We start from the raw sequence: 24,574 nt of genomic DNA, 5'->3' as shown, positions 1-24,574 counted from the left end.
GAAGTTTGGGATGCTGTGAGCCATTCTAAGGATATGACTGGATTCTTCAAATATCAGAAGGATACCATTTCCAAGAGGCATGAGATTCATTCTTTGTGATTCTAGGATAACTCTAGGATTAAACGGTGGGGTGAATGGGGAAAGAGACTTCAACTCACGTTGACAAATTGGTGGCTTCTTGCTCCAATGGGCAGTATTGCCTGAGATGACACATTCAGCAGATGAGTGACCAATGAGTCGGTGCCTAAAGGCAAACAGTGGAAAATAATTGTGCTGTACATGCCTCATCAACGTCCTCACAGCATGCATATGTGGCAAACCAGAAGGATTACAATGTAGGAGAAGTCTAAGGCCTAGCCTAAACTTTACCTGTTGTTCCCAGCTTTTCTAGTTCTTTTTCCTATTCTCTCACTATTGAAAGAAATATTTCTGCTCTAACTTCTCCTGGCCCATTTGCTTCTTCATATCTTGGCTTCATTGTGGACTGTACCCGGCACCAAAATAAAACAATTATTTTGTAGACCTGTTTGACTTTTTTTTCATAAATTCTATTTTCTCTAAATATTATTTCTGCCATTTTTTGTTTGCATTTTTCCTTATTTTGTGTGTGTGTGTGTGCATTATACGATGTCATCTTACCTGAGACATGTTTTTTGTGAATACATGATTTGTTGCTCTTGATCTTATCTGGGAGACTTTGTCTTTCAACAAGAAGATTAAATCACATGTATTGAGATAAATGATGTATTTGATTTGCTTTCATCATCGTTCTTTCACTGCCTTTTTCATTGATTTCACAATGCCCAATGACATTGATGAGGAGAAAGCAATGAATAAAATGACCTGACCCAACATGCGGGGGCTTATTTCTGGTGGAAGAGACAAATGCATTCCTTGCTATTCCTTTTCCTTCCCTCTCACTTCCTATATGGAACAGATAGATTCAGCTGTTTTTAGTCATTCTAATAATTTAGAAATAAGCCTAATAGGTTTTCCAATGAGGAATTTCATTTTGTATGTGTGTACATATATTATACATATACACACGACACATATTAAAACCTATTTTCTCAATTTTAGAGTCAAACTCTATATACTCAGTCTACTCATCTTTAGTGTAATGTAAGTCTAGCCTACCTTTTACTCTCTCACATTTTCTAGTTTTATTGATACGTTCTATGAGTTTAGAGAGATTATTAATAAGTCATGATTACATTGCCAAGTTTTTGTGTGTATTTTTGTTGTTGTTGTTGTTGAGATTTCTTTTGGAATTCATCATTCTCCTTTTAGAAAATTTGCTTCTAAATTGCCTGGGAAACATACTTAAATGGTACAATTGTTGTGTCTTTGCTTATCCTTTAATGTGTACCTGAGCCTCTAGGTGTGAATATTAGCTTGGTGCAATAGAAATGCTACCTTATACCATTTAGTGTTGTACAGAATCAATGTGGTGTCAATACATTTATTTCTTTTGCGGGTACTATATTTTCATGTTTTATTTCTGGGATCTGAGTTTTTTCTTTATCCCTGAAACACAGAAGTTTCCCTAGTGATGGCTAGGTATGGGCTTATTTGTTTACCCTTCTGGAATTTTTGTTACATGTATTTTGAATCCTGACACTGTGTTACATATGTCTTTCCTTCTTCATTTTTGGAGACAGGATCTCATTCTCTCATCCAGGCTGGAGTGCAGGGGTGCCATCATAGCTCACTGAAGCCTCAGCCTCCTGGGCTCAGGTGATCCTCCCACTTCAGTCTCCTGCCTAGTTGTGACTACAGGCACACACCACCACGCCCAGCTAATTTTTATACTTTTTTGTAGAGATGGGGTTTTGCCATGTTGCCCAGGCTGGTCTTGAGCTCCTGGGCTCAAGTGATCCTCTTGTCTCAGCCTCTCAATGTGTTGGGATTACAGGTGTGAGCCACTGTGCCTGCCTGTCTTCTCCTTTTCAGCTTTCCCCGCTGCATTCAGGGAAAATTTGGTTAACTCCTCTTACCCTTCACTTTAATTTTCTGCAATATTCATTGTGAGATATATATATGTAAGTATATGTATGTATATATATATATCACATGTATGAAATGAAATATATAAACACACTGAATATATATATTCCTTCATGTACAAACTTTATGGCTAGTTTCACAGAAGTATTTGCACAGTTGAATCTTATTACAAATATGAAAAGGAGAGTGTTCAGAAAGTTTCCCTGGTTTCTTGGCAGTAAATCTCTTTGCAAAATTTCTCCTGATTTTTCAGACTGGTCTCTTTTACATGTATTTCCTGTTTCTAGTCATAAGCTCAATGGTTTTGTGCTGTATGCCTTAGAGAGGTTCCCCCCTTATTCAGCAATGCAAGATGAGGAGGGTACAGTCAGGAAATTTATCAATTGTATTTAAAAATGCTCCAAAAAAAAAAAAAAGTAAAGGAGATATTGGATTTATTCTAATTTTACTTTGTCAGATTCTAGGTGCTATGGTCTGTGAGGCCTAGGCAGGCAAATATGCTGGACACCACAAGCTTCCTTTCAGTACTGGTTGCAGTGGCACAAACATATCCCCTACTCACTACCTGGCTTAGCTGTTCCCATGAAGAGTGAGCTTGGGGCAGAGCCTCCACTGTGTGCTGAGCAAGGCTGAGCACCAACAGCTGGGCCCTGCGCTGTGAGCACCTGACGCTTGACATTTTCAAAGGGGCTCTGTTGCAGGTTGAATTGTGTCTCCCCCGGATATGCTGAAGTCTTAACCCCCAGTCCCTGTGGATGTGATCTTATTTGGAAATACAATCTTTGCAGATGCAATCAAGTTAAGATGAGGTCACTAAGGTACGCCCTAATCCAATATGCCTGGTGTCCTGATAAAAAGGGAAAACTTTGGACAGAAACATGCACAGAGAGGAGAACAGCATATGAGGACACAGACCCGGAGGGAAGATGGCCATGTGAGGACAGAGACAGAAGAAATTGGAGTTCCGCTGCCACACACCTAGGAAGGCCTGGGGCTCCAGAAGCTGGAAGATGCAATGAAGGATTCTACCCTACAGGATTCAGAGGGAGCATGGCCCTGCCAACACCTCGATTTTGGACTCCCATCCTCTAGAATAGAACTCCAAAAACTTCTGTTGTATTAAGCTGCCCATTTTGTGTTACAGACATTCCTCAAGGATCTTGCAGGTTCAGTTCCAGAACACCACAATAAAACAAATATCACAACAGATGAGTCATATGAATTTTTTGATTTCTCAGTGAGTCTAAAAGTTGTGTTTGTACTATACGGTAGTCTATTAAGTGTGAAATAGAATTATATCTGAAAAAAGTCATACTTTAAAAAATGGCTTATTGATAAAAAATGCTAAAGATTATCTGACCTTCAATCAGTCGTAATCTTTTTGCTGGTGGAGGGTCTTGCCTCAAGATTGATGGCTGCTGACTGCTCAGGGCGGTGGTTGCTGAAGGCTGGGGTGGCTGTGGCTATTTCTTAAGCTGAGACAACAATAAAGTTGCTGTATTGATTGACTCTTTCACAAAAGATTTTTCTAGCATGCAATGCTATTTGATAACATTTTACCCTCTGAACTGCTTTCAAAATTGGAGTCAATCCTCCCATATACTGCTGCTGCTTTATCAACTGAGTTTATGTAATATTCTAAATCCTTTGTCGTCATTTTCACAATGCTCATGTCATCTTCACCAGGAAGAGACTCCACCTCAAAAAAAACAAAAAAAAAAAAAACAAAAAAACAAAACACTTTCTCTGCTCATTCATAAGAAGGAACTCCTCATCTGTTCAACTTTGATCATGAATTTGTAGCAATTCAGTCACATCTTCAGGTTCCATTTCTGACTGTAGTTCTCTTGCTATTTCCACCACATCTGCAGTTATTTCCTCTGCTGAAGTGTTGAACCTCTCAAAGTCAGCCGTGAAAGTTGGAATTAACTTCTACCAACTCCTGTTAATGTTGATATTTTAACCTCTTCCCATGAATCATGAATGTTCTTAATGATATGTAGAATGATGAATTCTTTCCAGCAGTTGTCAACTTACTTTGCTCAGATCCATCAGAGGAATTACTGTCTGTGGGAACTGGCCTTACAAAATGTATTTCTTAAATAATGAAACTTGAAAGTCAAAATTACTCCTTCAGCCATGGTCTGCAGAATGGCTGCTGTGGTCAGCAGGCAGGAAAACTCCATTCATCTCCGTGTCCATCTCCATTAGAGCTCTTGGCTGTCTAGGTGTAATGTCAATGAGCAGTAATATTTTGAAAGGAATCTCTTTTTCTGAGCACTAGATCTGAACAGTGGACTTAAAATATTCAGCAAACCATGCTGCAAACATACTTCTGTCGTCAGGCTTTGTTGTTGCATTTATAGACACAGGGAAGGTACATTTAGCATAATACTTATGGGCCCTAGAATTTTTAGAATGGTCAGTAAGCTTTGGCTTCAACTCAAAGTCACCAGCGGCATTAACTCCTAAAAAGTCAGCCTGTTCTTTGAAGCTCTGAAGCCAGGCATTAACTTCTCCTCTCTAGCTATGAAAGTCCGACAGATGACTGTTTTGTCTACATGGAAAATCTGTTATTTAGTGTAACACCTTCATCCATGATCTTAGCTAGATCTTCTAGATAACTTGCTGCAGCTTCTACATGAGCACTTGCTGCTTTACCTTCGACCTTAATGTTATGGAGAGGGCTTCTTTCCTTAAACCTCAGAAATCAACCTCTGCTAGCTTCCAGCTTCTTTTCTGCAGCTTCCTCACCTCTGGCAGCCTTCATAGAATTGAAGAGAGTTAGGGCCTTGCTCAGGATTAGGCTTTGGCTTCAGAAAATGTGTCTAGTTTGATCTTGTATGTAGACCACTAAAACTTCTTCCCTATCAGCAATAAGGCTGTTTCACGTTTTATTATTCATGTGTTCACTGGAACAGTACTTTATATTTCCTTCAAGTACTTTTGCTTTGCCTTTACAACTCTCTAGCTGTTTGGCACACGATGAATGGCTTTTGGCCTATCTTGGTTTTCAACATATTATCCTCAGTAAGCTTAATCATCCCTAGCTTTTGATTTCGAGTAAGAGATGCATGACTCCTCCCTTCATGTCAACACTTAAAGGCCAGTGTAGGGCTATTAAGTGGCCTAATTGTAGCATTACTGTGTCTCAGGGATTAGGGAGTCCTGAAGAGAGGGAGAGAGAAGGGGAATGTCTAGTCCATGGAGCAGTCAAAGCACGCACATTTATTGATCAAGTTTTCTGTCTTATATGGGTGCAGTTCGTAGGGACCCCAAACAATGACAATAGTCACATGAAAGATCACTGATGACAGATCACTATCATAGACATGATAATAATGAAAACATCTGGGATATTGTGAGAATAACCAAAATGTCACACAGAGACACGAAGTGAACACACACTGTTGGATAAATGATGCAACTGACATGCTCGTCGCAGTGTTGCCACAAGCCTTCAATTTATAAAAAGCATAACATCTGCAAAGTACAATAAAACGAGGAAGTCCTGTACTTTTTGATGCCAGCCCTAGCAAGGGATCATGCTGTTATCATTAGATTTGTTCTCTCACACAGCTGCTACATGGTCTTCCTTTTCTTCCAGCAATGTTTACTCTGGGTTAGGGTTGTTCGTGGGCTTTGACTACTACACTCCTAATTATTTTTCCTTCCCATCCGGTGAACAGCATACTCTTTATATGTGCACTGCCCTGGCTTCCAGCAAGGATACAGATTTTTGCCCTAATCTTCTCCTATCATTGTTCATTTCAATCAGGAGTTAACACCTGTGTTCAAGCCTCTTAAAAGCAGGTGGCAATAGCCTAGTTTCCAACCTGAGATGTGGCTAGAAGGTAGTATTGCTGTGCTGGAACTCTTAAACCAAGAGATGTTGCTGCCAACTCACCCTGTAGTACAAGAATAGTTGATTCTGGATCCAACCTGGATGTCTGTGATCACGTGCACCATGCCATTCACTGGATCTGGAGGAGTTTTACATGATTTACCTATGGGAAAGAAAGTGTTTTGGAGCCAGGTAGAGTAATCAGGACTCTCTTCAGTAAGTAAGGTCTCCATCAACATGTAGCTTGCTGAAGAAAATACGCAGTTCTGATGGTTCCACAGATTTTGCCACCTTGAGAAAACTCCTCAGAGCCCCTCAGGATCAGCCACCTACTAAGCCCCACTTTGAAAAAGACCTTCCCTCCAGATCTATCTAGATCTAGATTTAGATCTGTGTAGAGACCTTGCATCCCTTATCAGAATGTAAAAGTCACTTATGGCATTATCTACTGCTAATATATTTCAAAGTTTGCAAAGGATTTCTTCCCACCTAGTTATTCAAACAGAATTTGTCTTCCTGCACTATTTATTCCCCTGATCTAGAGTCATGTATTATTTTCTTTCCTATAAGGAATGAAGATTTTCTCTACAAATATTCCTTGAAACATTCTCATAAAGTGAGCATTTCAAGCAATAATCAAGGATGACCTACAAGAAAAACTTACATCCACCCATCTGAACACTTTTCAAAAAAGGTTTCTCATATCCCACATTTGAAAACATTCAATAAGAAGCTTTTGCAGACATGGGAAAGATCCAATGCAAGTTCACTCACGTTTACAGACATCTTTGGGACTCGACCACACCAGGTTATCCAGACATGTGATAGAGAACGGCCTCCCGTAGTACTGAGGACGGCATTCGTACTTTAAAGATGTCCCAATGGGAAAGTCAGATGCAATGGTCTGGGTTTTCAACTTAGCAAACGGAAAATGATCCGGGGCTTTACAGTGACCTAGAGACCAAGAAATCAAGAATATCTGAGTTAATAAAAATATACCCAATGTGCTTCCTCTTTTCTCTTCTGGGGTAGATTGATGCCAGAAGAAAAGAAACTCTTAGTTATAAAACAAAAAACAAAAAACAACAAATCACACACACACACACACACACACACACACACACATAACTTGCCTGTAAAATGGAAGGGAAAGTTCCATTAGCATAGGCTTATAAGGAAGTATATTACCTGGAAGATTAGTCTGTTATCGGGTCTTTCTACTCATATAATTTAGTTAATTTTATTTTATTATTTTTTTATTTTTAGTATAATTGGAGTTTCACCATGTTGGCATTCTGATCTGGAACTCTTGACCTCAAGTGATCTGTACTGGGATTACAGGTGTGAGCCACTGCGGCCAGCCTATTTTCATTGTTTTTGAGATAGGGTCTCACTCTGTCACCCAGGCTGGAGTGCAGTGGCACAGTCTCAGCTCACGGCAACCTCTGCCTCCCAGGCTTAAGTGATCCTCCCATCTCAGCCTCCCGAATAGCTGGGAACACAGGCAATTGCCACCACGCTCAGCTAATGCTCATCTAATTTAATGTAAATATAGCTCTGATTTAATTTTTCACATTTTTAGGACTCCAGAAAGAGTGTTTCTGCCCAGCTTCCACCTTTCGTGTCTGGTTTCCTTGTACTTCAAGGCATCAAAACTCCAATGAGAGGTTGACAACATGGGCAGGAACTCAAGACATTTCCTGGCAGCAGGAGCCACTGATTTTCTAGGTCATATTTCTAAGCCAAACATTTCAATGAGGAGATACACAAGCATTTGTTTTTAATTCATATGATTCTAATGAAGGACTTTCCCACCACTCACTGCGTCCTTGTTTTTTCATCAGTCCCTCCAGATGCAAAGGTCATCAGGATCTGATGTATTGACCTACCTTAGAACCATTTATCATTGGTTGGGCATTCCATTGTGGCAAATGCGCACAGAGAAACCATACAGTAATTATGGAAATATGGAGGGCCTGCGTTAGGTATTCTGAACCCATTTGGGATGTGGGGAAATGAGCACTAACCCAGAATTCCACAGCGAGGGGCGGGGCTGCTCCAAACCCCATTCCCTTGAGGGTCACTTGTGCAGCGGATGGTGCTCTCCCCAATGAGGTCGAAGGTCATCCCTCTGTCTGGGTGGGGGTCACATATGTAAGTTACAGCTTTTCCAAAGGGAAAGATTTCCAGAGGTTTTCCTGTGTGTCTCCCATTAGGAATAACTGGAGGACTTGGACAAAAGATTTCTGGAAAAAAGGCAAAAGCTCTAAGTTTCATTCAGGAGTTTCCCCAGAGGTATTCTGCAATTACAGAGTGCTATGATTGTTGTTGCTGAAAATATACTAAGGAGGTGACAGTAGACATTAGGACTTCGAAGAGTTGGATTAAATGAGATGTCATTGAAAGTGTATTGCAAAGTACAAAAGAGATTTTTCTATCCTGAATCTTCCAGATAGTAACGGTTCCTGGACTACAGAAACGTTACAACTTTAATGAAGTAGCAAAACATTCGAAGAAGAAAAATAACCATTTTCGAGGGTTACTCATTCCTTTAGTCAATATTTATTAATTGAGCACTTGTCCTGTGTCAGCCACTCATCAGGATCCTGGGGATGCAGTGCTGAGGAAGGAGCCTACGTTCTTGGGAAATATTTCTCAAATGCATATATGTGTGCTAATCATCTTAAATAGGTGAAACCTTCCACTGATTACTTATTGATACTGATCATCAATCTCTGTGATAACAATAGCCCTGTCACAGTGAATTGAAACGTAGTCAGGCCATTATAAAAAACTCCAAATGGATTCAGATTGCTTTGCTTTTGAAAATGTCTGTGTCTGTTGATGATTAATTTTCTCTTTTTACGTTCTGGGTCAGGTTTCAAGTTGTTACTCCTTTCTAGCATCTGCTGATTTGTTTAGAACAGTCTCTCCCTCATTTCTAATTGGCGTTTTTCGTTAGAACTGGAATTTGGAAGAAGCTACTTTAATTAGCAAGAATTATGAAAAATAAGAGAAATCTTGAGTAGTCAATCAATGAGTTTTAATGCATAGTAGTAGAACAGACATTTGTCATGCTGCTTCAAGGAGCACTGGATTAGTTAGACAGCAAGAATCTCTATATAAGTTTTGTTCTTACAAAACTTTCCTCTAAAAAGCACTGTAAGATGTCCAAGTATATTTCTAAGAACATAAACATTTTAGTAAAATTTCATGGTCTTCTAAAGAAACATGTTTTCCAATTGTTAGAATCAAGAAATGAAGCAAAGTTCTATCTTCCATTAGGGAAATTACAAATAGTTAGACTAGGAGAAATCAGTAGTCTACCGATTATTGAACATATGGGGCTCTTTTTTTCAAAAATCAACTTATTATTTATGAATCTCTCAGCATAAATGACTTAGGTACATGTTTTGAGAAATTAAGGAGTCTCCAACTGCTCGCCCTGTCTAATGTTGCATCCCACTTTTCCCTCATTCCTCAGTGCTTTGCTCTATTATCTTCATAGCATTGAATTTATTTTTTTTCTTGTCCCTCTCCCCACCTGAGGAGAAACAACATGGGGAGAGGGAATTCATTTGTCTTGTTCATTGATAAAACTCCAGTGGCTAGATGAACATCAGGCACAAAGTATGTGATCAATAAATATAATTAAATAAAGGCATGTTTAATATTTGTGTATTATCAAATACATACAAAAATTGTAGACTGATTGCACCTGATGGAAGAACAAAATGAAAAAGAAAGAAGGGAGGAAGAAAGGAAGAGAAAAAAGAAAGAAAGAGAGAAACAAAATATATTGTTAAAGCTTCACATTATCTGATCTCTCCTGAAACTCCTAGAAGCACACTACCGTAGGCTTTATTGCGGTAGAACACAGAATATAGAAGGACAGAGACAGATCAGATAATTCCAAAGACAGGTGATGTACACATTGATTCACAACCAAACATTATTAAAACAAGCAATTTTCAAATCAATAATTCGGACTAGAAAATTGAAGAACCACATTAGGGGAGGTCATGGGTCAAATACTGAACAGATGAAGGGGAGAGACTGGCCTGAAATGTTACTCCTATTACTCACGTTCACACACTGGAACACTGCTATTCCAAAGGCTTTCCATTCCAGCCAAGACACAGTAACTAGCAGAGCTGCCTTTTAATTGAAATCTAAAGGAGAAAATAGGAGTGAATAGTGAGCTGCTTCAGCCAAGAGGACTCTTGGTTCACAATCTAAGGCCCAGCCCCAAATCTCAGGATTTTGAGGACCTGAGGCCAGCAGGTGGCAGAGTTGCACAGGCTACCTTATTCTGGAAGCTCACAGTCTCCAGAAGGGAGCAATATAGAATGGCAAAATGCAGTAACTTGGTCACATGACAGTCCTGCTTGAATTGAAAAAGGTGGTCGTGACATGGGCGCCATCTCCTTGACCCAGGACCCAGGCTTGGAGTTTCACTGATTACTCCATGATAACCTGATAAATCACTCATTGTCATTACTAGAAACCCAGTCTTCTAATGCAATGCCTTCCTAACTCTGATGCTGGAACAGCAAGTAAACAGCTCCCAGTTTGTAAAACAGCTCCCAGTTTGGAAAAGTGGGAAATAGCTGGCGAGAGAACAGAGAGTGTCCTTTCATCTCCGCATCTGTGATGGCGTGAAGACGGCTTACAAGGGCAGTTTGGGCTGCTGAAGAGTAAGCGTGAATATTCTAGGGGAAAAAGGAAAGAAGAGAGGACTGGATTTCTGTATGCAATCGTCGAAAATTCTCAGTTTCTGTTGGGCCCTGATGCCCTTCTAACTCTTACTGGGTGCTGGCATTTGGAGGCTGCCAAGATTCTGTGGAACATTTTGGGATCAGGTGCTTTGTTGCCCATGCTGGTCAGCTTCCGTGTAGAGATGTGCACCCTGTGCATCTGTGAAGAGCACTAGATGGACATAAACAAGGTAATGACCTTGCCGGAAATAGCAGCAGCCATCAGGACCCCAGCTCAGAGCCCAGAGCCCATGAATAGCCAGATTATATATGACTGAATTTTTAAAAAATGCTGATTTTTACATTTTCATTCCTATTACAAATTTCACTATAGATGGTTTAAAGAATTTACTGAAATGATTCTTAAATGATCCCAGTCATTAAGAATAAGCTTTTTGTTACTTGCAGTTTTTTTTCTTGGACTCTCTAAATTACTCATATTCTTTTTGCTTGTAAAACATGATTTATTTTTCTTGAGACGGAGTTTCACTCTTATTGTCCACACTGGATTGCAATGGTGCCATCGCGGCTCATTGCAAACTCTGCCTTCCAGGTTCAAGTGATTCTCGTGCCTCAGTAGCTGGGATTACAGGCAGATGCCACCAAGCCCAGTTAACTTTTGTGTTTTTAGTAGTGACGGGGTTCACCATGTTGGCCAGGCTGGTCTCCAACTCCTGTCTTCAGGTGATCTGCTCGTCTCAGATCAACCTCCCAAAGGTGCTGGGATTACAGGCATGAGCCACCATGGGCATGAGCCACCATGCCTGGCTGATATTTTTTACTTAATGTGTTACCCATATATTCATAACCAGTAGTTATACTTGCCTTTGAACTTGCCAGTTAATATATGTTCCAGTTTCCTCTTCATATCTCATGTTATTAGTTCTGTGCATTTCTTTCCTTTCTTCCTATGTATACTTTGGAAAGTTCATCTCTCTGAATGTGTGTGTGTGTGTGTGTGTGTGTGTCTTTCTTTTAAGCCAAACCAAATCTCCCCTTTTCAATTAATTCCCAGCCCCATTTTCAATGTCCAGGAGGTCAGGCAAGCTCACACTCACCCTTCATCACAAACAAAATCCACTTTTGCTCCAAGCTGGAGACTACGTGGAAATAGCACACGACCATTAGGAAGTTGGCCCAGGGAGTCATCACAGGATTTCACTGGAGTAAAAGAAAAATGAACAGAAAATATTGGCATGTGGAGAATAAAGATGCAAGCTAAAAATATCAAGCCAGACAAGAGTCTAGGCACCTTCACATCTGGGGGCTGCAGGGCTCCAGTCTCCCTGGGGTGTACAGCGCAGAGACGCAGCCCCTCTGAGGTCATAGCCGGGCTCACAGATGTAGAACACTTCCTGCCCAGGCTGAAAGATGTCCTTGTCCCTTTGGATACGCTCACCATGCAGGACATCTGGAGGTGACTGACATACTGGGGAGAGAAAAACAAAGTATTGCTAATTTTCTCACTGTTTAACTGGCCAAGGGAATAATAATTACAAATCTATATATAATAATAAAGGTAAGATAAGAGCTTTATTATATTGATAACAAACTAAATACACAGGGCAAGGAAGATGTCTTGCCATCAATCATAGAACTGACACATTGCAGAACTGTGACTAAAACAGAGGTATCCTCAATTCATTGCTTTTCATCTAAAGCATGCAACTAAGATTTCACAATGGACAGTTCCTTGTAGAATGCTTCCAATTACTGTTCACCCAGTACAAAATTGGGAGGAATGATGGCTTATTATATCTTCATACTTCCTTTCTAGAAACGCATCACCGATTTAGTCTTGCATTTTAGGCAATAAAGGAGTGCCCCTGCCCATGTCTTGTCTAATAGGTCCCTCCATCACCTATCACACCGGTGCAACAAACAGCGTCCATACATCTACTCTCATTTCCTGTCAAGGCTTCTCTCAGCGGCCACCTGACATAGGGCGGTAACGAACTATGGGTCTCCTCTCTTCATGCTATGAAGCAAGGTGCTGCCTAGTCATTCATTTCACTCCAGTGAGAAGGTGGGCAACTGTCTAACAAAATCTAAAAGACCTTCTGTCACCATAATGAGAGTGTATATTTCACGCAACGTATTGTAATGGCAGCTCTGGCTCTCTCTTAATATGTTGATCTGATCTCGGGAAGTCAGAACACATTTGGGTCTCAACTAAATTACATAAAACTGTTAAAAAATGGAAAAAATAATTTCAGTTTGGCTTTGAGCAGACCAGTTCCCTTTTCTGGACTTCAGCTTTCTCAAGCATCAGATGGAGGATTGGACTAGAAAAATGACTTCTTTAAGGAGTATGTAAATACTCTGATGCTGTAATGTCCATTTTCAGGACTCATCACCCAGTGTTTCTCTTGTCTAATCAATGCCTGGTGATATAATATTGAGGTGCTGTCCTGATTAAATTTCTGTCGGCCCCCAGCCTCACACTTCTGCACTGTCTTTCGACTGCTAGCAATGGAAGCCTTAAAACTACAATCATTTGTCTTCCTTGATAGCTCGGCTCTGGAGTTAGGTTCTGACAGTTGGAGGCATATATACCAAATTAAAAGGCAGGATAATGGCAGAATATGTTCTACTTCTAGAGGTGGCGCAGACAGTGGCAGTATAGATGACTTTAGTGAGCAGCTACAGCTTCAATTCTAGTGATGCCAATGACTTTGGCTCCAACAATATCAGCTGCATTCTGGCAGCAGTGGTGGCTCCTGCAGCATTAGCAGCTTTCAGGGAGCTGCCTGCTCAGTGGGAGGGGCTGGCCATTTCAGCATCAGTACAGGCTCCTGTGCTCTAGACTGGCAGCCACCGTAGCTCCCTGATCTCTGGTAACTCTGCCTTCGTCTTATTGCTTTTCCTGCCCTTCTAACATCTTTGTGACCTATTAGCTGTGATATGGTTTGGCTCTGTGTCCCCACCCAAATCTCATGTCAAACTGTAATTCCCTTTGTTGGAATAGGAGCCTGGCAGGAAGTGACTGGATCATGGAGGTGGTTTCTAATGGTTTAGCACCATCACCCTAGTGCTGTCCTGTGATAGAGTTCTTTCGAGATCTGCTTGTTTAAAAGTGTGTAGCACCTCTACCTTGCTCTCTCTCTCTCTCCTGCCAACCTTATGAAGATATAGGTGCTTCCTCTTTGCCTTCCACCATGATTGTAACTTTCCTGAGGTGTCCCTAGCCATGCCTCCCGTACAGCCTACAGAACTCTGAGTCAATTAAACCTCTTTTCTTTATAAATTACCCAGTCTCAAGTAGTTCTTTACAGGAATGTGAGAACAGACTAATACAACCTGCATGAAATCCCTCCCTCCTGGAAAGTATCTAGAGTAAGTTTTGATTGCATGACTGGATGCTGATTAGCAAAGCCAAGACTTGGAGTGAGGCGGGCTTGCATTCCAGTTTTGTCTGCAAGTTAGTATCTTAGAAAGTTATCTGATCTCTCTAAGGCACATATTCTCTGTAAAACATCGAGACCTGGCGTGGTGGCTCATGCCTATAATCCCAGCACTTTGGGAGGCCAAGGTGGGTAGGTTGCTTGAGCTGAGGAGTTTGAGACCAGCCTGGGTAAAATAGTGAGACTCTATCTGTACAAAAAAACATAAAAATCTTAACCAGGCATGGTGGCATGCACCAATAGTCCTAGCTACTTGGGAGACTCAGGCAGGAGAATTGCTTGACCCAGGGAGGCAGAGGTTGAAGTAAGCCATGATGGCACCACTGCAGCCCAACCCGAGTGACAGAGCAAGACAGTATCTCAAGCAAAACAAAACAGACAAACAGAACAACTGGTAACTACCGAATAACTTTGTTTTAAGGATTAAAATTCACATGTAGCCTGTATTATAGTGCCTGGCCAGAGGAATCACTCATTTTGTATCAACAATTATTATACTCAAAAGTAATTGACAGATCTGTTTATAAGAACCCCAAAGAAACATCATATTCCTTGCCCGGGTTGAGCTTTGCTTCTCAATTTCAGCACATGTGTATGTACACACACCTTCTGAATTTCGTGTTCACTGTCTAGAAAATTTGCTCCCGACTCTACTCAGTACACATCCCTCCCCCTGAACAAATACTAATCTCCTGATCCAACAGCAATGCATGTCATTTGCAGGGCCCTTCTAGGCCTCAGTCAGACTCACCCCTGGAGCAGCTTGGTAACTCTGGCTCCCATTTGTTCAGGGCCTGGCATTGCACACGGCGGGGTCCTTTCATGACAAAGCCAGGCTGACACCTAAACTCCACAACTTCGTTTAAGGAAAATAAGCTTCTTTTGACAGACACCAATATTCCATTTTCCACATTTGGAGGCGTGCATTTGTTAGGTATAATGCACTGAGGGGCTGGGCCGCTCCAGATGCCCACTTGATCTTCATTGCTGGTACAGTATATGGAGGGCTCACCCACGAGCTCAAACACCTTTCTCCCTCCACTTCCAAGATTGCAGTGGTAGGTCACCACAGATCCATAGTGAAAATACTCTTTGTTAGCACTAAAGAAATCTCCGTTGTCTATGGTGGGTGGTAGCCCACAAGAAATTTCTGGGGAAAGGAAGAGAAAGTTAAATAACAGTCAGTTTAAATAATGAATGACAAGCATCTCATGAGTCACTAAACTTTAGCTATTTTTACGTTCATTATTTACTTTTAATCTTTGCTAACACGAAGGTTACATTTTTATAAAGTTGTAACTTCAGTGTCCTGCCTTTCTTACTTATATGATTTGCTATAGTATTTGCATGCATGTATTCACTCGATCCACATTCTTTTCATTTTAAATAGCTCTTTGATCATCGTGTTATAGAGTTTATACAGTTTTCTCCTGTTCTTTCCCATTTGCTTTCTTAATTTCCATTTTTGTTATTAACTGAGGTTAGCTTTTTTAGAAAAATAAAATACAAAAACATTTGCTGAAAGATAAATTATAAGGGATGAGAGAAAACACAAATATACTTAGGAAAAAGAATTTAAACATACTTATATATATATGAGACTATTTATAAAACTGTAGATTACTGGGGGTTAAATATTTTAAAAATCTAAATAATATAAATGGAAATACAAATTGCCAAAATTCATTCATAAAGATACTTCCAAATGTAATTTCAAGGTTTCACAATATATAAAAGATATGAAGCTTACCAACTCATTTCATCAAATCTAAGTTTGATATCATAAGATGATATCTGTGTAAAAGTGATCATATATTAGTCCACCAAAACCCCTAAATACATTTAAAAATGTAGCAATAGTACATAGTATACTGTATTGCCATAAACTAGAACAAAATTACTTCAACCCAAATCCCAAAAAACTTGGAATTAAAAATGAGTGTATTTAATCAGATAAATTTGGACATGAATGAATTAATTAAAATTAAAAATAAAAAATTTTCAGGCTCTGCTTCTAGTAAGAGTAATCTCAACAATTCAAATAAAATATTGCTCCAACCATCCACCCTCAAGAAAGGCTAGAAATACTGAAAAATCAAAAATATTTATCTGTGAAGGCAGCAGAAAGCTAACAAACTAGTAAAGCATTCCTGGGCCATGATCTAGGAGAAGATGAAAATCCAGTTGAGAGCTGGGTATTTGGGCTTGGCAACTGGGCTGCTTATTGTTTGGGAATGGGTAGCTGTATCAGGACTGGGTAACTGAGAGACTGAACAGACTTTTGATTGTCTCATGAAGTTAAGGGACAACGATGGAAGTCCAGGGCCTGCCCCTATGGAAAGCCTGGTAATACCTTCTGATGTGTTCTGAGGCCACAAAAACTAGGCCATGGTAATCAGGGTTAACTGAAAAAAAATCTGCTGTCTCAGACACTGGAACTAGTACTTCAAGTACTGGTACTGTGGCTGGCCCCAGAAAATCACAGTTCCTAGACTGAATTAGAGTGGTCCTAGAGTGCTAATGTCCCCAAATGCCTGCAGAAACAAGACAAAAATTCTATCTGGAAGAAGATGGGTTATCTAAGGCCTTGAAATTATTTCTATAGACACATTTTCAAATATAATTCCTGATGCACAAAGATAACCAGATACTTGAGGAGATAAAATAACACACACAATTACCGATGACAGAAACTGACCCATTAGAACTACAGATCTGTTGAAGGATATAATTGAAACTTGCAAGAACTAGAAACTATTAAAAAGAACAGGGTGGGGTGTGGTGGTTCACGCCTGTAATCCTAACACTTTGGGAGGCTGAGGAGAGTGGATCGAGTGGATCGCTTGAGCTCAGGAGTTCGAGGCCAGCCTGGGCAACTTGGCGAAACCCCATCTCAAAAAAAAAAAAAGCCGGGTGTGCAGGTGTGGTGGTGCACACCTGCATTCTCAGCTACTCAAGTGGCTGAGGTGGGAGAATTGCTTGAGCCTGTGAAGGTTGAGCGAGCTGTGATTATGCCACTGTGCTCCAACCTGGGCAACAAAGTGAGACCCTGTCTCAAAAAAAAAAAAAAAAAAAAAAAAAAAAAAAAAAAAAGGAAGAGGGCAGATTTGGAAAATAAAAACACTCTAGAATTCTTAAAGTAAAATATGATTGCTGAAATTAAGAATTTGTGTGAGATTAATAGCAGGTTAGAATCTGAAGGAAAATCAATGAACTGAAAGCTAGAACAGAAGAAAATACTCAGAACAAAGCACCAATAAATAAAAAGATTAAAAAATACAGACTAACTACATAGAAGAATAAAGCCTAACATGTTTAACTGAAGTCCCTCAATGAGAAGAGAGAGATAACAGAGCATAAACTACATTTGAAGAAGTAATAACTGGGAATTTTCCAAGACTGATGCAAGACATCATTAAATTACAGATCCAAAAGGCTATACAGGCCTGGCGTGGTGGTTCACGCCTGTAATCCTAGCAGTTTGGGAGGCTGAGGTGGGCGCATCACCTCCTGTCAGGAGTTTGAGACCAACCTGGTCAAAATGGTGAAACTCCATCTCTACTAAAAGTATAAAAATTAGCCAGGCATGGAGGCACAGGCCTGTAATCTCAGCTACTTGGGAGGCTGAGGTGGGTTGATAACTTGAACCCAGGAGGCTGAAGTTGCAGTGAGCCGAGATATCACACCACTGCACTCCAACCCAGGTGATAAGAGCGAAATTCTGTCAAAAAACAAACAAACAAACAAAAAAAACCAACTATGCAAACCCAAGCAATACAAAGAAATTCTTACCTAGACACAACACAGTAATATTGTAAAAAATCTATTTTAAAGTGTAATCCATTTTAAAAGAAGCCAGGAAACATGGACAATAACCTTCAAAGGAACCACAATTAGAAAAATGTTTAAAGAATTTGTTTTCAGAAGATCTACAATACAAAAATGCCAGAGACTTTTTCAGGCTGAAGGAAAATAGTTTCATATAGAATTGATAGAATTGCAGTAAGAAGGAAACACACCAGAAAGAGTTCATATGTGGGTATGTTTTCATTTAGGATCTTTGTGATAGAGAGAACCTCTTCAATGATTAGAAGAAACACAAGATGCAAGTAAATATTTTATTATGGGCTGGGGGTACACGGCACACCTGAAGATCACACAAAGGTTGGTCAGTGCAAGGAATGGAGAGAGAGAGAGAGAAGGGGACCCATCGGCCAATGCCTTTATTGGGGACCAGGGTATGACCCAGCAGGTATCTCCCATGGGGAGTTCCAACTGGTGAGTTTAAAGAAAGCAGGCACATGTTCCAGGAAGGCATGCTGCGACTGAGAGGTGGTCACGGCAGCATATCTGCGAAGTCCATGCAGGGCACAGAGGTCAGGGATGCGAGTCAAGTAGGTTTTATCTAGCTGTCCCATAGAGAGGTGGTCACCAGGAGGCAGTTGTATAAGGCAGATATCTGGCTCGACCACATTGAAAATTGGGAGGAGGTACAGAACTAGAAAGGGCAATAAGGGTGACTAAGCTCTGCTTCTGGCATGAGAAAGGTAAACATATTCTAAATGGATGCTGAGGTAACATGAAAATTCTAAGAATTCACTACGGTGTAAGTATAAATAAATACTGTTTTTATTTATTTTGAAATATAGTGTCTTTGAAATATAGAATATATGTAATTTGTTAAATCAAGTGTAACCTAAAGCCTTACATAGTTTAAGCTCAGCCTCAAGGTTTCTCTGTACACTGCGAATTATAATAAGTGAAGATGTAAACAGACCGTAGACTACTCTTATGCCAATCACCAAGTTTTGGCCAATCAAATGTGGCCAACTGTTTGAACTGTCTTCAAATAAGGCAAACGCTGAGCTATAACCAATCCGGCTGTCGCAGTATCTCACTTCTGTTTTCTGTACATCACTTTCCTTTTTCTGTTTATAAATCCTCTTCTACCATGCAGCTGGACTGGAGTTTCTGGCCTACTCTGGCTCAGGAGGCTGCCTGATTTGCTAATCGTTCATTGCTCAATTAAACTCTTTTAAATTTAATTCAGCTGAAGCTTTTCTTTTTGCAAAATGTATGACAACAATACAAAAAGAGGGGGAAGACAAATGGAATTAAATATTAATAGTTTGGGTACTTGCATTGTTTGGAGAGTGGTAAAAGCACAATTTTAGTACACTATAGTAAATCAAGGATGTCTATCTCTAGAGTAGTCATTTAAGAATAACTTAAAAGCTACTGGGGAAAATAGAATAATAAAAATACTGGATAAATTAAAAAATGTGAGAAATGAGGAATAAAAGAACAAACACATGAAACAAAGAGAAAACAAATAATCAAGAGTTAGACTTATCAGTAACTAGATTAAATTTATTTGTTTGTTTTAAATTTTTATTATTAAATTTAAATGTTCCAAACACATCAATGAACAACTAAGAAAGATTGAATAAAACAACAAAACCTTACTATGTGATGTTTATAAGAGAGAAGTTTTAAATATAAGACAAAGAAGGGCTGAAAGTAAAAGATTTAAAACACACATAATACAAAAACAAGAAAAAAAGTTTATATAGCTGTGTTAATGTACAAAGTAGATTTTAAGGCAAGAAGTATTATGAGAGGTAAAGAGAGACATTTCATTATGATAAAATAGTCAATTCAGCAGAAAGAATAAACCAAAAATTTCATGCATTTAATAACATGTTTAAAATCCATAAAGTAAAGATTGCTAGAACAAAGAGGAAAGACAGGCAAATTCATAGTCATAGTTTGGGATTGTAATGGGTTGAATAACCACTGTCCTCCTTAAAAAATATCTGTGTCCTAATCTCTGAAACCAGTGAATGTGACCCAATTTGGAGAGTCTTTGTAGATACAATCAAGTTAATGATCTTGAGTTGTGACCATCCTGGATTGCCAGGGTGGCCTCTAAATCCATGTCCAGTGTCTTCATATGAGACAGAAGAGCAAAGGAAACACACAGTGGAGAAGGTGACGAGAAGATGGAGGCCGAGAAGGAAATGATGCATCTATGAGCCAAAGAACATCGAAGACCGCCAGCAGCCACTGGAAGGAAATCTGGAGAGAGGCACAAACCAGCTTGCAGATGGAACCAATCCTATTGACATCTTAACTGGATTTCTGGCCTCCAAACTTTAAGAGAATAAATTTCTCTTCTTTGAAGCCACCAAGTTTGTGGTAATTTGTTACAGCAGCCCTGGGAAACTAATACAGATATTTTACACATGCCTCTTGGTAACTGAGAGAACAAATGGAGGGCAAAAAGACTGTTCTAAACCACATTTTCCTAAATGACATTTCTAGAAAGTGAAGCAAAATAATTTACATTCGTTTCAAGTGCATACATAACATTTTACCAAAATCGTCCATATTCTGGGCTATAAAACACATCTCAAGAGGTCTCAAATGATTAAATTAATGAAAGAATGGTAAGTAGAAGACCTTTAAATATTTAGAAATTAAGCAATGCCCTTCTAAATAGCCTATGGGTCAGAGGAGATATTAAAAGGGAAATTAGAAAGCTTTTATGTACAATGATAATAAAAATATAAAGATTGTGGGAAAGAAATAAAACAGTTTTAGAGAAAAATTTATAGGTTAAATGTACATATTAGAAAAATAAAGATTGGAAACAAATTAATTAGTGTCAAGAATTTAGGAGTGGAGGAGTACCCAAAGCTTAAAGCAGAAATCAATAAAAGAGAAAATAGTCATACACTAAAGAAAAAACAAGAAAGTTAAAAGTTTGTTTTTCTGAAAAGCTTAGTAAAATTGATAAAGACCCAGTAAAGCTAATCAAGGGAAAAGAAGCAAAAGATATTACCAATATCAGAAATTAATGAGCGTAAGGGTATCACTATAGAACTTACAGGCATCCAAAGGCTAATATGAGGATATAATAAACAGTATTATGCTGATAACTTAGGAAATCTAAATAAAATGAGTAAATTCCTTGAAAAATACAACTTACCCCAATGAATTTAATAAGATATAAAACAATAAATAGTTTTATAGCTATTAAAGAAATTAAATCCTGACAACAACAGCAACAACAAACCCTCAGGTCCAGATTGTTTCGCTGCTGAATTCTTCCAAACATATAAGGAAAAATAAAGTTAATGTTACACAAATTATTCCAGAGACTAGAAAAAATAAATAATTTTTAACACATTTTGTGAGGCCAACATAATCTTGATGCCCAAACCTGATAAGGATATTAAAATAAAAGCAAATTATAATCCAAGATCTCTTGAGAACATAAATGCAAATATTCTAAACAAAATATTATGAAACTGAATCCAGTAATATTTCCAAAGGATGATACAATGATCAAAGTGAGGTTTACCTTGACTGATTTTAGATATTAAATCAATGTTACAATATTACAATAAAAATATGAGCAATCCTGCACACACACACGCATACTCCCCATACATAGGGTAATCATTTATAACACATCACAAACAACATAGGTTTATTCTAGGAATTCAGTGTTTGTCTTTTAAACATCAATCAGTGTAATATGTTACATTAACAGAGTGAAAAAGAAACATGATAATCTCAATACATGCATAGTGATCAATTAGAACTAACATTTATAAATCTTTTAGTAATTAGAAGTAAAGGGGAGTTTCCTTAATCTAATAAAGGATATCATGCAAAAACTACAGCATACATCATGATTTATGATGACTATTAAAAGCCTTGTAGCCTTGTATCATCTCTTCTATTCAGTATTGTACTGGAGGTTCTAGCAAATGCAATAAAGCAAGAGAAATAAACAAAAGACATAAGAAAGGAAAAAATGTAAAAACTTTGTCAGATTCATAGATGACATAATTACACAGCAAATTCAAAAGAATCTACAGGTAAACTATTCAATTTATAAGTAAATTTAACAAAATTGCTGGAGCTGAGATGAAACAGGTGCGTGTCTAAGAAGTAAATAATTAGAGAATGAAATTTTAAAAATAAGATGTAAAAATAAAGATAATGAAATATGTACATGACTTCTATAATGTAAATTAACAAGTATTATTAAAAGAAATTAAAGAAGACTTCAAAATGGGAGGATATATCATATTCATAAATTTGAACTTCAAAACTGTAAATTTGTTACTTGTCCACAAATTGATTTACTGAGTCAACAGAAACTTAATACAAATTCAAGTAGGATTCTTTATGTGGAAATTGACAAGTTGATTCTAAATTTTATATGGTAATGCAAAGGGCCAAGAATCACCAAGTAAATCTCGAAGATGAACATAGTTAGAAGATATATGCCACCAGATATCAAATCTTAATGTAATGTGATAGTAATTAAAATTTTACTGCAGGACTATAGTTTATTTGCCATTATAGTATGGCAGATAAACTAATGTATGGCAGATAAACTAATGTATGGCAAATAAACCAATGAAACAGAACCTCTCTGGAATGAGAGCCACATATAAGGTCACCTGACTTATGGCCATGGTGGTATCACATTGTAGTATGCAAGGAATAGTCTTTTTAATAAATGATATTAGATCAATTGCCTTTCCATAAGAAACAGGGCTTTGTCACCTGGGCTGCAGTGCAGTGGCACCACCATAACTCACTGAAGCCTTGAACTCCTGTGCTCAAGGGGTCCTCCCACCTCAGCCTCCCAAGTAGCCGGGACTATAGGCATGTGCCACTGAGTCTAGCTAATTTTATTTATTTATTTATTTTTGTAGAGACAGGGTCTCAATTTGCTGCCCAGGCTGGTCTTGAACTCCTGGCTTCATGCAATCCTCCTGCCTTGGCCTCCCAAAATGCTGTAATTATAGACATGAGCCACCTCACTTGGCCCAACTGCTCAAGTAGAATAGAAAAAGCAGTAACTGGAAAAAAAAAAAGACTCATAAATTGAATATTATTAAAATGTAGAACTTTCATAACCAAAAGACATTAAGAAGGAAAAAAGAAAAGCCATAGCCTGAAAGACAATATTTGTGTTACATTTATTAGAAAACATGAGAATATTTAAGAACTTCTACAAAACAACAAAACAGTAGACAAACTAGTAAATAATAGGCAAAAGTTTGGAATAGGCACTTCGCAAACATATGAAAAGGTACTCAGGATCATCAATGACATACAACATAATAATAAAGAAGACCCAACAATCCTTCATGCAAAAACAAAAATGACTCTTCCAAATATAACATTGAGATGAAGCTAGACACAAAAGAGTACCTATTTTTCGATTCCTTTAATATAAAATTTAGGAAGCGGCAAAACTATTAGTGTTATAAATCAGAATACTGGTTATTTTGGGAAGATAACTGGGAAAGGCCATCGGGAAGGCTTCTGGGGTGCCGATAGTGTTCTATATCTTAATCTGAGTGCCTTTTACATGGATGCGTTTACTTTGTAAAAATCCATTGAACTGCATAATTAAGATGTGTGCACTTTACTATATATATATGTTATACTTCAGCGAAAAGTCTACATGGTACAGGAAAATTATTGGGGGGAAAAAAAAGACCTCCCAACAAAGTAAACTCCAGGCCATATGGCTTTTCTGGTGAATTATTTTTAAAGAAGAAATAATACCAATCTTATATAAACCCTTACTAGGAAACAAATATATGAAACACTACCAGCTGACTTTATAAGACTGTCATAAGTTTGATATCAAAATCTTATTAAGGACATTACAAGAAAGAAAATTATAGTCTAATCTCTCAAATATGTTAGGAATGGGATGATGAAAGTGTTCTGGAATTAATTAGCAGTGTTGGTTGCCCAATGTCTTAGTCAATTTGGGCTGCTATAACAAAACACTATAAACTGGTTAGCTTGTACACCGTAGAAATTTATTTCACGTAGTTTTGGAGGCTGGGGAGTTCAAGACCAACACTGGCAGATTTAGCATCTCCTCCCATGGCGGGAGGGCAAAAGGAGTTCTTCTGGGCCTCTTTTATTAGGATGCTAATGCCATTTGTGACGGCTCTGCTCTCATGACCTAATCATCTTTGAAAGGCCTCACTTCCTAATGTCATCACCTTAGGGGTAAGGATTTCAACATATGGATTTGGGGTGGACTCAAACGTTCAGACCGTAACACACAACTTTGTGAATGTACTAAATACCACTAAGTGGTATAATTTAAAAAGGTAACTTTTATGATACGTGAATTATATTTTAATAGAAACATCTAAAATGTATCATGAAAGCATATTTGCCATATATAAAATGATTAAATATTATGACCAAGATGATTTATTTTAAGAATGTAAAATTGAAATTCAAAATCATTTGCCTTTGAAAAATGTACTCAAAACAATTTGTTACATTAACAGAAAAAGAGAAACATATGGTTACATCAATATATGTAACTAAAGTGTTTGATAAACTTCAACATGATTCAAATACCAAAAATTTTTTTAACAATGAAGAATATAAGAGAATTTCCTTATTTCAAAAATGGTTATCTGCAAAAAGCCTACAGTAGACACCAGCTTAATGGTGAAATGTTTTAAACTTTAACTTTGAGATGTGGAACAAGACAAGGA

General features: G+C 38.4%; 1 protein-coding gene across 4 annotated transcripts in view; it reads right to left on the bottom strand.

The window, feature by feature from the left end:
* The window catches only part of LOC105484964 (complement C3b/C4b receptor 1 (Knops blood group)), a 235,838-nt gene that overhangs the window by 192,951 nt on the left and 18,313 nt on the right, over positions 1-24,574 (bottom strand). For all 4 annotated transcript variants that reach the window (XM_071079569.1, XM_071079566.1, XM_071079563.1 and 1 more), the window contains exons 5-12: positions 14,764-15,162; positions 11,861-12,037; positions 11,667-11,769; positions 9,938-10,023; positions 7,879-8,097; positions 6,626-6,805; positions 5,915-6,014; positions 159-244 (exon numbers count right to left, since the gene is read on the bottom strand). In XM_071079569.1, coding sequence (XP_070935670.1) covers positions 159-244; positions 5,915-6,014; positions 6,626-6,805; positions 7,879-8,097; positions 9,938-10,023; positions 11,667-11,769; positions 11,861-12,037; positions 14,764-15,162 — 1,350 coding nt within the window. The remainder of the gene's footprint in view (positions 1-158; positions 245-5,914; positions 6,015-6,625; positions 6,806-7,878; positions 8,098-9,937; positions 10,024-11,666; positions 11,770-11,860; positions 12,038-14,763; positions 15,163-24,574) is intronic.

This window comes from Macaca nemestrina, chromosome 1 (assembly GCF_043159975.1).
Source record: "Macaca nemestrina isolate mMacNem1 chromosome 1, mMacNem.hap1, whole genome shotgun sequence".
NCBI classification, from domain to species: domain Eukaryota; kingdom Metazoa; phylum Chordata; class Mammalia; order Primates; family Cercopithecidae; genus Macaca; species Macaca nemestrina.
Note: the sequence above shows the minus strand (reverse complement) of the source record. Positions and strands in the feature narration are given on the sequence as shown.